Here is a 14,972-nt window from a genome sequence, read left to right as displayed (position 1 = left end):
CAGCAGGAAACCCGCTACTCCCTCTCCCATTCCCCCTGCTTGTGTTCCCTCTCTTGCTGCGTGTGTCTCTTTCTCTCAAATAAATAAATAAATAAAATCTTTTAAAAAATAAATAAAGTCATGATGTGTATCCTTTTGAGGTTCACATATTCCACAATCTCTTCAAAAATCAGAAGACTGTCAACCACAGAGCTATATTCTCCAAGTTGGCATCAACTAGCACAAACTGGTTTGGTCAGGCTGCTTTCCTTTCTAACATCTAGCCAGAATTTGGATCCCAGGCGAGAGGAGTTTAGAAGCAGAGCTTAGAGTAAGCAAGCGTAATTTCAGAACCCTCTGAAACGTCCACAGGCAAATGTGGCTTTCTGTTATCATCTTCAGTCAGTGATTCCCTCATCTGTAGCTCTAACAGATTCTCTCCTGTGCTCCAGAGTCTTTGATCCAACTATCTAGTCGACATCTCCATTTGGCTATCACACAAATATGCTTAATTCCACATGTCCAAAATGGAACTCATCATTTCTACCAGCCTTAACCCCCCAAACTTGCTCCTTTTTCTACACTCTTTCTCTCACAGACTTCCACCTTCTACTCCGCTGCCCGCTGTGGTCTCCATCGACTCTTCTCCCTATTTCACTCCCCCATGTGCGCGCAGACACTATAACCTACTTACAGACCACCCACCTCTCTCCTTCCCCAAGGCTACCCCCTTCTAGCTTGGGCTGCCAGGCTCATTCATGGTGCATTGAAATGAAACAGCTCCTGACAGGCCTCTGTTTTCCTGGTCTTGCAGATTCATTTTTACACCACAACCACAAGAGGTTTCTAGAGTCTCCGGTTTCCCTTCTGTAGCTCCCCATTCATTCACTGACCTGGACTAACGCTGTCCAGTCTTCATGGAGCTCACAAGGAGCTTGGTGTAAATGCCAGTGTCTTAAGACAGCCCTGGGGGGGACAGGGGGTTCCTAGGATCTGGACCTTGTCTGGACTTCAGCCTCGCCCTCTACAATCACCCAGTTCTCCAGCTGCTGCACTTATAAAGAAAGACTCTCATTTTGAGTCAAATCACTAATTTAAGGAAAAGTATTTGAAAGTTAAGCCAAAGGAAGTTTTCTTAGGATTTTCACCCACTGGAAATGTCAGCACCTTACCTTAGGTTCTTTTAAGTAACAGTGCATGGCCTGAGTAACATCTGCAGCGTGGACTGCATTGTGGTAAGGGTTCTGACTGTGGTAATCCTCTTGAATCATAACTGCATCAAAGACAAAAGACCCCAGATTTCACTGTAGCTGAGAAACATGTACAAGTACAAAAATTATGATGATTTCAAGTTTTCCATTTAAAATTTTCATGTGGCTATCAGCTAACTGTTCAGCTTCAGAGAGATGATAATCACCTCATAACTCACATGCATACCCATGAATCAATACCATTTGACCGCTGACTTGTTCGAAACTTTCAGAAGGTACTCATGTCAAAACAATAAATGTTTTTCTCTCTTAAAATGTGAATCTATCACTGTGCCAAACTTCCCTCTTTTCAATGTAATTTAAAAAGTTTCTCAGCTTAATTAACAAATAGTATAATTCATTCAACACATACTCGTGTCAAGTACTGTTTTAGATTCTAAATAGTTACCAGTGAACAAAAATCGATATGAAACTAAAATATGACAGTTATTGAGGGTGTATGAACATGAGCCTACAGGTGCCTCATCAGTGAGGTATGTTCTGGATCTGGGATTAATTTTTCAGTAGTAGGGCTGGACCTTCTGCTAATCCTACTCTCTGTTCAGTATCTGTCATGTTCATGAAAAAGTAGACTAGGATTAGGGTAGAGCTGTCCCCACTGCCATCAGGTCTGCAGTACGGCCCCAACAGCATAACACCCTAATCTACTGGTCACTGAGTCAAGTGAGCCAATTCCACAGTGATAAACCAGGACTCACCAGTGAGAAGGAATGAGCACTGGGATTCTATATTTACTTTAATTCATCTTCTCAAACAATCTTTTCGTTTTTCTTAGTATCTATTTTTCTATGTGTTTTATAATTTATACAATATATAAGTATAGTATTACAGGCATATAAACTATAAATAAATATACATGAGAAGTTTCTCAAAGGCCTAGGTAATGAATTTATCTTCCTTTGGTATTTAAGAGGAAAGAAAATATTATCTTCTTCTTTAAAAGAGTAAGAAATAATCCTCACGCTTCTTTTAACATAGTTGGTGAAAAACTTCAACTTTTTTCCTAGCACAGCAGTCCTAAGCAAATATCACCCTACTTGTTTAAACATGTTAAAAATAATCTTTAAAATTTACTGTAAAGAGATTTCTGGGATCAGAAAAAGAGAACACCTAAATACAATGTACTTGATTTTTTGAAGTCTCAGCTTTCAAACTTTTTAAAAAGGACAGAAACAGTGTCATCTTTGTAATAAAGCAGTGGTCAGTGTAAGAAACCGACTGCAGAACTGTCCCACCTTCTTCCCTTTGCCCTCCAGCCATGGCTTTGAACCTTCAAAGCTTCCTGGCAGAGAGGTGCTGCTCATCCCTATCTGATGTGCTTTGGCCAACAGGATGTGGTGGAAGTGATGGAGAGCCAGTGCCGAGACCGGCGGCGTGCGGGGGGGCGTGGGGACACCAGCTCTCTCATGAACACTGGCCACTAATCCTTGAATAAGTTCGGCTTGTTGTCAAATAAATAAATATTTCCTTCTTTTTTGTTTTTATTTTTAAATTTTTTTTTAAAGATTTTATTTATTTGACAGACAGTTATCACAAGTAGGCAGAGCAGCGGGCAGAGAGAGAGGAGGAAGCAGGCCTCCCCCACACTGAGCAGAAAGCTCAATGCGGGGCTCGATCCCAGGACCCCGGGATCATGACCTGAGCCAAAGGCAGAGGCTTTAACCCACTGAGCCACCCAGGTGCTCCTCTTTTCTGTTTTTAATGTGAATTTATTAAGGTGCCAAACTCCTCTGCCTCCTTTTAATTTAATGGGAGACCATGGACAGCTAAGCCCCAGGAAGCCCAGCGTCCCCCAGCTGAGGTCTCAGGTGAGGTCCAGGCAAGGCCCAAGGAGCAGCTGGCCTATGGTCAGCTGCGGGCCCATAACTGAGCTCAGCCAGACCACAGGAAGCATTCAGTGACCCCACAGACTCAGGAGCTAAACGAATGCATGTCATCTCAAGCCACTAAATTTGGAGTAGCTTGTTTTAGAGCAATAGCTAATGGACAGAAGTGATGAAAATTTATTTAAACAGGTTCTTGTTTAAATCTTACTACTGTTAAGCAGGTTAGAATCACTTACCTAAAAATCTACGAAGTTTCATCATATCTAAATGGAAGTACTCAATTAATCCATGAAGACTAAATAAATGAAAGGTTAAACTTACTAGACTATTTCCTAAAATGAAAGAAGAAGAGATATTAGTAAGAAATACAGGTTTGCATCATTGCACTGTGCTTCCAAATATGGGTTTTGAATATAAAACATGGGGAGTACAACTTCCCACTTTTTGTCCATCTAAAATTTACATCCTTTTATTTTACCAGCTATGAACTTTAAATCTCACATCTCTTTTTTTCCATTCTAAGGGAAAAAATGGCTTTGTTTCATTTTTCTACAACCAAATAAGATAAGCATTTTCAAACCGATCAATTTTTTGAAAGACACCGAAATAATTACAATCAATAGAAACTTTGAAAACTATCCCACACTAAGCTGAATGTAGCTTCCCAAAGCACCCAAAACAAGGCTGCACTCCCTTCAGCGACCCATCCCTCCACTGAATGAGGACATTTAACTGAATGAGGACATCCAAAGTCAACTGCCTTAGCTGCACTGTGTGTTAGGTGGAGGTTGTGTTTAATCTTCAAGATACAGAGCTAGGAGGAGGGATCAATGGTCTCAAGATCAAAACTTTGCACCTGACCACTTGACTCCCCCACACTTGTAGCAAGAAATCTGAATAGCACCAAGGGGGTGGGCGGGCAGTGGTCACGAAACTAAGCAGAATTCTATTCTATCACTCTTAAGTTCATGGCCAATACTACACAGCAGTCTTACTATGTTTTTCTAGCAAAATGGTTAATTTACCTCCTCAAATGCCTATTTTCAAGGCTCTTCTACTCTTCTCAAACATTTTTTTTTAAGTGTTTATTTATTTGACACAGAGATAGAGAGCAGAAGTAAGCAAAGCAGCAGGCAAAGATAGAGGGAGAGGCAGGCTCTCTGCTGAGCAGGGAGCCTGATGCAGGGCTTGATCCCAGGGTCTTGGGATCCTGACATGAGCTCCTCTCTTCTCAAACTTCTAACATACTTCCCATTCACCACCTCATTCTCAACAGGCTCAGACTTCACAGAAAATGTACAATTTTCCTTTCCTTTTCAAAGCCAATCTCTCCACCCCCCATAGAGTTTCTCAGAAACCTTGCTTGGATATACTACCAACACACCCCACATGCCTCGTCCTCCATCCCAGCAAATCAAAATATCCCTCCTCAGTTGCTCCCTATGTTGTTCAATAAGCGTGAGCACTTGGACATGCTCTAGATTTTCTTATCTTTCAAATAATAAATTATATTTGACTCTCTTGGCTCCCTCCAGTGACACCTTCTCTATTCCCCTACACAGCTAAATTTTCTGATGCAGTGGGGACTACCTCATCCTCAACTTCCACTCATTTGTCATGACAGCGGAGTCAACACTTATATAGAAATTACATTTGGAAAAACTACTATTGTTGTAACGGTTAGTTTCCCTTCCAAGATGTGACTCTCCATTTTTGATACCTTTTATTGTATTTCTCAGAGTTTTGTAGATTTCCTCTAGAAGGACAAATATGTTGTGGCTTAATTTTAAAAAATGTAAGTTTTAAAGAGTTATGAGCTTAAAAGTTATTGCCGGCATTTAGACAGTAAGAATAACATTACCATGATCTTAGTGTTCTCTAAGAAATCCATGTTTCTTACAAAAATCTACAGAGCACTTAAGTACTCCCACATTGCACAGTAATAATACTTATGAAGAATTAGAAAGGACCACTGGGCTAACCTCATTACCCAAAACTGCCTAAACAACTGTCAACAGAAGCCATGGCTGAGGAAAATAGAAATCAACTGAAAAAGTATCTGAATGAGAAACCCTGGAAAAGATGCAGCTGACCAAAAGATACTCTTTTTAGAAAACCTGACATACCACCTTTAAATGATATGTCTTTCAAATCTTTTAAAAAACTAAATGTTAAAATGCATTCAAATCCTGGTAACACTCTATTGACGGTTTGGAACCATCTGTGAAGAAGTGAGCTATATTTCTGTTGTTATGGCTGTAAGAACCAACTTTGCCTTGATACTTCACAATGTATGTTCAAGCAAATAATCCAGTTAAAAAAATAGACAGAAGGTATGAATAGATATTTTTCCAAAGAAGACCTATAGGTGGCCAAGAGTTGGATGAAAAGATGCTCAATTATCACTAATCATCAGGGAATGCAAATCAAAACCATAATGAGATGTCACATTACACCCGGCAGAAAAGTTATCAAAAAGACAAGAAATAAAAAGTGTCAGTAAGGATGTGGAGAAAAGGAAACCCTCTTGCTCTGTTGATGGGAAGATAAATTGGGGCAGCCACTCTGGAGAACAGTAAGAGGATCCTCAAAGAATTACAGAGAGAACTAACATATTACCAATTCCACTTCTGGGTATTCATCCCAAGAAAAGGAAACACTAATTCAAAAAGATATATGCATCCCTATGTTCAGTGCAGCATTATTTACAACAACAAGTTATGGAAGCAACCTAAGAGTCCACAGACAGATGAACGGATGAAGACAATGTGGTATACATATATAAAGGAATATTATTCAGTCATGAAAATGAAGGAAATCTTGCCAGTTGCAACAACATGGATTAATTTTATGGACATTAAGCTAAGTGAAGTAAGTCAGACAGAGAAAGACAAACGCCACATGATCTAACTTGTATATGCAATCTTAAACAAAAAACCAAGCTCATAGATACAGAGAATAAATTGGTGGTTGTTGGAGTCAAGGGTTGGTAATGTTGAGAAAGTGAGTGAAGGGGTCAAAAGGTACAAATCTCCAGCTAGAAAATAAGTCTGGGGGATGCTATGTACAGCATGGTGACTATAATTAATGATACTGTATTGCAGGGGTGCCTTGGTGCCTCAGTCAGTTAAGTGTCTGACTCTTGATCTCAGTTCAAGTCTTGATCACAGGGTTATGACTTCAAGCTCTGTGTTGGCCTCCAAGCTGGGTATGGAGCTTACTTAAAACAATAAAATAAAGATACTGTATTACATATTTGGAAGTTGCTAAGAGAGGAGACCTTAAAAGTTATCACAAGAAAAAAAACTGTAACAAAAAGTGATAGATGTTAAAGACTTTCTATAATTGTTTTAAATATATACATATATTAAAGCATTACACTGTATACATCAAGCTAATATAATGTTATGTATGTCAGTTGTATGTCAATTTAAAAAATGGGCAGGAGTTTCTAAAAATGGCGGAGTAGTAGAATCCTGAGATCACCTCTTACAAAGAATACACCAAAAGCAAGTCCACACAGAGCAAGCCTCTGAGAACGACCTGAAGACTAGCAGAATAGCTTTTCCACAGCTAAAGATACAAAGAAAAAGCCACATCGTGAGAGGTAGGAGAAGCAGAGATGTGGGCTGGTCAGAACCCACACCTCCAGCTTGGTGACCCACAAGCAGGAGGAATATCATAGGTATAGAGATCCTCCCTGAGAAGTGAAGGGTTCAAGCACCACATCAGGCACCCCCTGCCCTGGAGATCTCCACCAGGAAGACAGTCCTCCACAACGTCTGGCTCTACAGCAGGTTGTAGGTCCCAAAGCTTTGAAAATCAACAAAGCTTAACTCCAGGAGAGCTGCAGGGCTATCTGAAGCCAAGATTCCACTCTTAAAGGGCCTGCACACAAACTCACTTGAGTGCTTGGGCCATACATTATGCAGTAGGGTCAGGGATCTGCGGGTACTTTCTCCAGGAATGAAAGCACTGAAAGGTACTATTTTTCTTGCCCTCCTCCTGTCTAGCCAGCCTGATGCTGGTGGACACCAGTTCTGACACTATGATATACCTTGCTAACACTGCTCACCCTGGCCAGGTGTTTCCCTGTGTACCTGTCCGGTTCAACCTACCCAGCACAGCGAACACCCCTCCAATGTGGCTCCCATCCTGTTGTACATAGTAGGCAGCCTTAACTGGGATTGGTATCTGTCCCTCACAAAGTGACTACTGTCCTGCCACACTCAGTGAATGGCCTCAGCTGGGACTGGCATCCCACCAAAGTGGTCCCTCCCCTACAGTCACAGCCAGCCACACTGGGGGCTAGCCCTGCTCCCCAACTAGTCCCAGGGTCCAGCCACAAAAGAAGGCACATGTAGCCCACACAGGGGAAAACCCTGGAGCTCCTGCTTACAGTGATCTGCAGGTAATGCACTAATGGGCCCCACAAGATGCCTTCTACATAAGGCCACATGTTCAAGACCAGGAGACACAGCTGATTTATCTAATATATACAAGCAAAAACAGGAAAAGGAAGAGAGCAACATGTTTCAAATGACAGAACAAGACAAAACCTTAAAAAAAAATTCTAAATGAAATGGAATTAAGCAGTCTACCTCATGAAGACTTCAAAGTAATGGTCATAAAGATGCTCACCAAACTTGAGAGAAAAGTGAATGAACTCAGTGACAATTTCAACAGAGACAGAAAATATAAAAAAGAACGTATCAGAGCTGAAGATACATTAAAATGAAAAATTCAGTAGAGGGAATCAATAGCAGATTGGATGAAACAGAAGAACAGATCAGTGATGTGGAATTCAGGGTAGTAAGACACCATTTAAACTGAACAGCAATAATGAAAAAAAAATTAAAAATGAGAAAGGTTTCAGGGACCTCTGGGACAATATCAAGCATACTAATATTCATATTAGAAGGGTCCCAGAAGGAGAAAACAGAAAGGGAAGGGGCAGAAAACTTATTTGAAAAAATAACAGTTGAAAACTTCCCTAACTTGGGGGAAGAAAATGGACATCTAGGTCCAGGATGCACAGAGAGTCCCAAACAAGATGAGCCCAAGGAAGTCCCACATCATGACAAATAATTAAAATGTCAAAAATTAAAGATGAAGAAAGAATCTTAAAAACAGCAAGAGAACAGCAACTAGTTATGAACAAATGGAACCCCATAAAACTGATTTTTCAGCAGAAACTTTGCAGGCCAGAACAGAATGGCATGATATATTCAAAGTACTGAGAGGAAAAAACCTATAAAGAAGAATACTCTACCCAGCAAGGACATCATTCAGAATTGAGGGAGAGATAAAGTTTCCCAAACAAAAGTTAAAGAAGTTCATCACCACTAAACAGGCCTTGTAAGAAATGTTAACAGGATTTCTTTGAACAGAAAGAAAAGGTAAAAAATAGAAGAAAATTATGAAGGAAAAAAGTCTTACTAGTAAAAGCAAACATGGCAAAGGTAGTGGACCTGCCACATATAAAGCTTATATTAAGGTTAAAAATCAAAAATAGTAAAAATCAACTATATCCACAATATTTACTTAGGAAATATATACACTATGACATTAAAGAAACAAAATGTCATGGGGGGAGTAGAAATGTAGTTCTTTTAGAATGTGTTCAAACTTAAGTGACTGTCATCTTAAAACAGACTGCTGTATACATGAGGTGTTATATATGGTAACCATGAGCCAAAAACCTCTAAGAGATACATAGAAAATAAAAAGGAATAAAAACACAACACTAAAGAAAGTAATCAAACCAAAGGGAAGACAGCAACAGAAAACTGAGAACTATAAAACAACAAGAAAACAACAAAATGGCAATATATACCTATTAACAATTACTTCAAATGTGGATGGACCAAATGTTCCAATCAAATGACACAGGGTGACTGAATGGATAAAAAATCAAGACCAACCTATAAACAGCCTGCAAGAGGCTCATTTAAGACCTGAAGACATATATAGACTGGAAGTCAAGAGATAGAAAAAATACACAAGGAAAAAAAAAAAAGAGAGAGAGAGATAGAAAAAATATTCCATGAAAACACAAATGAAAAAATGCTTGGGTAGCAATACTTGTATCAGACAAAAGAGACTTAAAAAGAAAACTCTAACAAGTGACAAGAAAGGAATGAAGAATAAGAAAAAAGAGACATAATGATGAAGGGATCAATCCAACAAAAGGATAAAAAGAAATGGTAAATATCTATGCACCCAACAAAGAAGGACCTAAATATACAAAGCAAATATAAACAGACATCAAGGGAGAAATTAACAGTAATACAATATTAGTAGGGGACTTTAATACCCCCCTCCCACTTAATATCAGTAGATGGGTCATCCAGACAGAAATCAATAAGGAAACAGTGATCTTAAATGACACCTTAGACCAGATGGACTTAATGTATATATATATATATATATATACACAGAACATTCCATCTAAAAACAGCAGAATACACCTCTTCTGAGGTGAACACATTGTATTCTCCAGGACAGATCACATGTCAGGCCACAAAACAAGTCTCAGTAAATGTAAGAACACTGACATCATATCAGGTATCTTTTCCAATCACAGCAGTACGAAACTAGATTACAAAAAAAACAAAAACAAAACAAAACCTGGGGAAAAAAACAAACATGTGGAGGCTAAGCAACATGTTAAAAAACAGCCAAGGGGTAAAAGAAAAACATCAAGAGAAATTCATACCTTGAATCAAAAACATCAAGAGAAATTCATACCTTGAACATACCTTGAGTCAAATGAAAATGAAAATATAATGTTTCAAAATATGAGACACAGCAAAAGCAGTACTAAGAGGGAAGATTATAGTGATAAAACATACCAAAAGCACTAAGAAAATTATCAAGGAAACAATCTAAGCTTACAGTTAAAGGAACAAGAAAAAGGAAAAAACAAAGCCCAAAGTTAGTAAAACGAAGGAGATAATAAAGATCATAGTGGAAATAAATGAAATGGGACTTTAAAAATAATAGAAAACATCAATAAACCTGAGAGTTGATTCTTTGAAATGATAAATGAAGTTGATAAAACTCTGGCCAGGTTCATCAAGAAAAAAAAAGACAGGACTCAAGTAAGTACTATCAGAAATGAAAGAGAAGAAGATACAATAGACACCACCACAATACAGATTTTAGGAAACTAATAAAACAAGCATATGCCAAAAAACTGGACAACCTAGAAGAAATGGATAAATTCCTAGACACATTTAGTCTTCTAAGACTAAATCACAAAGAAACAGGAAATCTGAACAGTCTAATTATTAGCAATAAAATGAATTGGGAATCAAAAAACCCCCAACTAACGAGTCCACGACCAGATAGATGGCTTCACAGGAGAATTCCACCAAGCATTCAGAGAAAAGGAAGTACCTATCCTTCTCAAACTATTTCAAAAAAATTAAGAGGAAGGAATGTTTCTGTACCAGGCCAGCATTACCCTGACACCAAAATCAGACAGACACTCCAAAAAAAGAAAACTACAGTCTAATATTCTTGATGAACATATATGCAAAACACTCAACCAAATACTACCAAACCGAACTCAACAATATATTAAAAGCATTACATACTACGATCAAGTGTGTTTTATTCCAGAATGTAAGGATGGTTCAACATTGCAAATGAATCAACATGATACCTCACATTAACAAAATGAAGGATAAAAATCACATTATCCTCTCAATAGATGCACGGAAACCATTAGAAAAATTCAACATCCATTTATGATAACTCATACCTCAATATAAAAAAGACCAAACACGACAAACCCACAAGTAACATCACAGTCAATGGTGAAAAGCTGAAAGCTTTCCCTGTAAGATCAGGAACAACAAAAAAAGAATCCCCACACTTGCCACTTTCATTCAGTACCGTGCTGGAAGTAGGGATCACAGCAACCAGACAAGAAAAAGAAATAAAGGCATCTAGGTTGTGAAAGAATAAGGCCATAACACGGGCTTGGCAACAAAGGTCCCTCACATACCAGACAGATTTCAGGGGTGACAAATCATATCTTGCTATTTCACACATAATCTCTCATTCCTATAAAAGGAATGTACTCTACCAGATGGCAAGTACTTTATTGGTTGCTGTGGGCAAGCTGGGGCCATTTGTCTTGGCGGGAATCACTGAGTTTTGCCTCTTCCCCGACCTCCCCACAATGTCCTCTGGTGAAATGCCCAGAGTAAGGAACACAGAAAGCACTGGATCAATAAACAAGACAGGAAAACTATATACTTGGATACCATATACATATATCATCCAGAATTCATTTCAGGCTAAGCGGTTTTAAAAGCAAAGCACTTCCAATTAAATTATGAAGATTAAAAAAACTCTTCCTCGGCCCATTTGCTTCTCAATAATCTCTCTTCATGGAGAGATTCCTATAACTTTTCGGTGGCTGTATTTAACTGAATAGGAATATCACCATCTGTAAAATCATAGGTGGGTAGCTAACTCCTAACAATCAATCTTAAGAAGAAACCATCTGGCCAACTCCACAAAAAGTAATGAGATGATTAAAGTGAAAGCAAAGTATTAAATTAACTAATGTAGCTAGTGGCTATTCTGCCCATCCCACACACTGTCAACCTCACTCTACTTTTATCACCAAGATCCCTAACAAGCAGGATATGTGCTTTTCAGAAATAAAATTTAGAGAACCACCATTTATTTCAATGAGTGACAAGTGTCCCAGTAGACTAATAATAGACTAATAATAGCTATTACAGTTTATATAAGGCTAAATTTTGAAGGTGCTAAGGGTGGCAGTATTTTATTTACATTTATCTTGAGATAACAACTGAAATAATATTCATATTAAGTTAGAAAAAAAGGAATTTCCTGTATCTTAGAAGATAAGTCCACTGATACTTTATTGCACATAATATTTAAAAAAAGAAGTACAACTGTGTGAAAGATACTAGAGAATTTTCTGTGTGGACATACCAAAGTGGGGGCAGGGAGAGGAACAGAAGAGTCACCAAAGGGCAAAAGGGAGGTGGAAGAGAAACAGAATAGTAAAGGAAAAAGGGGGGTGGGGCAGGGAAGCAGGAAAGAGGTAAGAAGATAAGACAGAGTTCATGGTCTTTATAGTTTTACCCAGAACAGTCAAATTTATTTTCTGTCAAAAGCGTACAAACAGAAGGTGATTACAAAGCTATTTTCACCTTACATGGCCATACATATTATAGGGAATAACATAGTAATTCTAAAAAACTAGATCCTCTTTGATTCTCAAGATGAATAAAATTGTATCTCCTTGACCATTTTCCATGTCTTCCTTATGAAATGAACTTCATTCCAAAGTAAATTAAGAAAAAAAAAATGGTGATGTTGAAGTATATTGTAGTGAACTACAGAGCCGTTACTTCATCCTAAACACTCAGAAGTGACTTTCTCTCAGTGCACTTTCCACTCTGCTTCACTTACTAAAAAGATGCTTAGACAGGGACAAAGTCCAGTTGAACAACATGTACCATTTTTTATGCCAAAAATTTTATCCTAAATAAAAATGATTCCCAAAGGGAATCCTTTTCCTGTTCCCAGAGAGAATAAGGAAATAGGACACCTACCCCTAAAACAAAACAAAACACAGGAGGGGGTAAACAAATTAGAATCACCTAGTGTTTTCAGATCACTCATATTCCATAGATTCTGATAAGACTCCAAAGAAGCTACAAGCTCATCCCCATTCAACCATGGAGAAGGGGAACCACTGATTAGAATAAATCCTCTCTCTCTCAAGTGTTAACAGAAAGAAAAGTCCAAGGACCACAAAGTCAGAAGAAAGGATATCTTTCAAAATGTCATTAATCTACCACATATCTGTGGCTATCAAAGCTGGAATACAGCATCAGAAGATTCACTGTAAATAGCCACAATCCAAAAGAAACCAAAACAGAAAAATAAAGAACATAATGAGGTAATAGTTTCACTTTGGGTTATCCATAATAGTAACATGAATTAGGGTGATGATTATAACTTTTGATTACTGCTAAGAGGAATGAAAAAATAAAACTATGACAGCGATTCTCTGGCTTAGATAGAGATCAGTAACTAAGACAAGGGACAAAATGGTGTTCTTCTGCCAGCAGAGGGCTCACGACCTAAAGAAACAAAAGCAACGACCCGCCAGGGCCTATACCATCAAGGCAGCAGTCTAGAGTACACAGTAATTTGAGTCAAATTCTTCACTTACCATTTGTTAGTCTATCAAATAGAAAGATATCAAAATTCCAATTTCCAACTTTTTCCAGCATACACTGAAATGAAAACCAAACATTCCTACTGTAATTTAATTTCAGTAACAGTCTGTCTCTTGTAGATAGCCCATAGAGCAGTTAGTGAAAATGGAAAGTGATCTGAGAAATGCTAAGTATCATTTTCTTTTTAATCATGACATTTCCAGCTGACTCCAAAAACTATCCAAATGTATGCTTCATTTGGAAAACCAAATATTATTTTGCTTTCCAAGTAATGAATGTACAGGTAAGCTTAATGCTTTTTTCAACTCACTCCCATGAACTTTTCAAGAATTCTAATTTAATACCATGGAAGTGTGGTTCATACACTGCATGGGTCTAGGAACGATATTTTAAAAGTCTAGTAAAAATAAGTTACAATAGCTGAGTACTTAATATATTCCATGCTGTTAAAAGTGCTAGTTCTCTTTTAATATTCGTATCAACACTGTGAAGATGGCACTGTTTTCCATATTCATTTACAGATGGAGAAACAAGCTAAAAGTAACTGCCTTGAGCAGCTAGAAAGTAACAGAGCTGCGATTGAAAATCAGGTGGTCTAACTCTGAAAATGAGGCACCTGACATCTATTTTACACTATGCTTAAATTATTGGTTAGTCATTTTCTTAAAAAACACTCCCAACTTGCAGGCACTCATTTATATTCTTTAACTATCCTTTTTACAATAAGTAATAGTATTTACTACATTTATTTTTAAGGTGATGTGTATTTCACTTAAACAAATAAATCCCATAACAACCCCAAAGTGAAATTGATTGAATTTTTTAAACCATATATTTGTAACCTGAAACTTTTATGGAAAGTTCACCGTTGTATATATTTATGAATAAACTGACATAAATAATACTAATATATTACCAGTAGAGACTATTTACATATCATACAATCATACACAGATCAATATTCTCATTTTAAAAAGCAGAACATGTAAATTTTTCAAATTTAAAGAAAGCATGAACACTTTCTATTAATTTCCTTCATCAAACTGGGAAGCAATCTTTTTGCTTTAATGTAATCATAAAGAAGATGCCTTCGCCCTATGTAGATATACACACTTGGAAAATCTGGCCTATAAATATTAAATCAAAAAATGATTTTAAAAACACTAGAAACATAAGATTATTAAAAAACCCTCATTTGGTCAAAACCAAGTTGCTCTGAGCTTCACCTTCATTAAAACATTTCTTTTAAACTGTGGAAATAGAAAATAATGCTTATAATCACTGGGTTTAATTAGAAAACCTAAGGAATAGCACAGAGGACCACAGGGGCAGGGAGGGAAAACTGAATGGGAAGAAATCAGAAAGGGAGACAAACCACAAGAGACTCTGGACTCTGGGAACCAAACCAAGGGTTACAGAAGGGCGGAGGGTAGAGGGATGGGGTAACCGGGTGATGGGTATTAGGGAGGGCACATGTGGAGATGAGCACTGGGTGTTACACACAACTAATGAATTGCTAATGATGTACTATATGCTGGATAACTGAACATGATAATAAAAAAAGAATTTTCTTAATAAAATAAAATAGGAATAAGATTAAAAAGAGAAAAGAAAAGAAAAAACCAAAATGTACAAATCCTCAAATAGCTCAGTGATAG

The 14,972-nt window shown here is 37.7% G+C and overlaps 1 protein-coding gene across 1 annotated transcript in view; it reads right to left on the bottom strand.

Annotated features, from left to right (window-relative positions):
- PDE7A (phosphodiesterase 7A) overlaps window positions 1–14,972 on the bottom strand; it is a 116,865-nt gene that overhangs the window by 12,885 nt on the left and 89,008 nt on the right. Inside the window, exons 5-7 of the mRNA XM_044245524.1 lie at window positions 13,308–13,371; window positions 3,313–3,408; window positions 1,152–1,252 (exon numbers count right to left, since the gene is read on the bottom strand). Of these exons, the coding sequence (XP_044101459.1) occupies window positions 1,152–1,252; window positions 3,313–3,408; window positions 13,308–13,371 (261 nt within the window). The remainder of the gene's footprint in view (window positions 1–1,151; window positions 1,253–3,312; window positions 3,409–13,307; window positions 13,372–14,972) is intronic.

The sequence above is a fragment of the Neovison vison genome, chromosome 4, assembly GCF_020171115.1.
Source record: "Neovison vison isolate M4711 chromosome 4, ASM_NN_V1, whole genome shotgun sequence".
NCBI classification, from domain to species: Eukaryota; Metazoa; Chordata; class Mammalia; order Carnivora; family Mustelidae; genus Neogale; species Neogale vison.
Note: the sequence above shows the minus strand (reverse complement) of the source record. Positions and strands in the feature narration are given on the sequence as shown.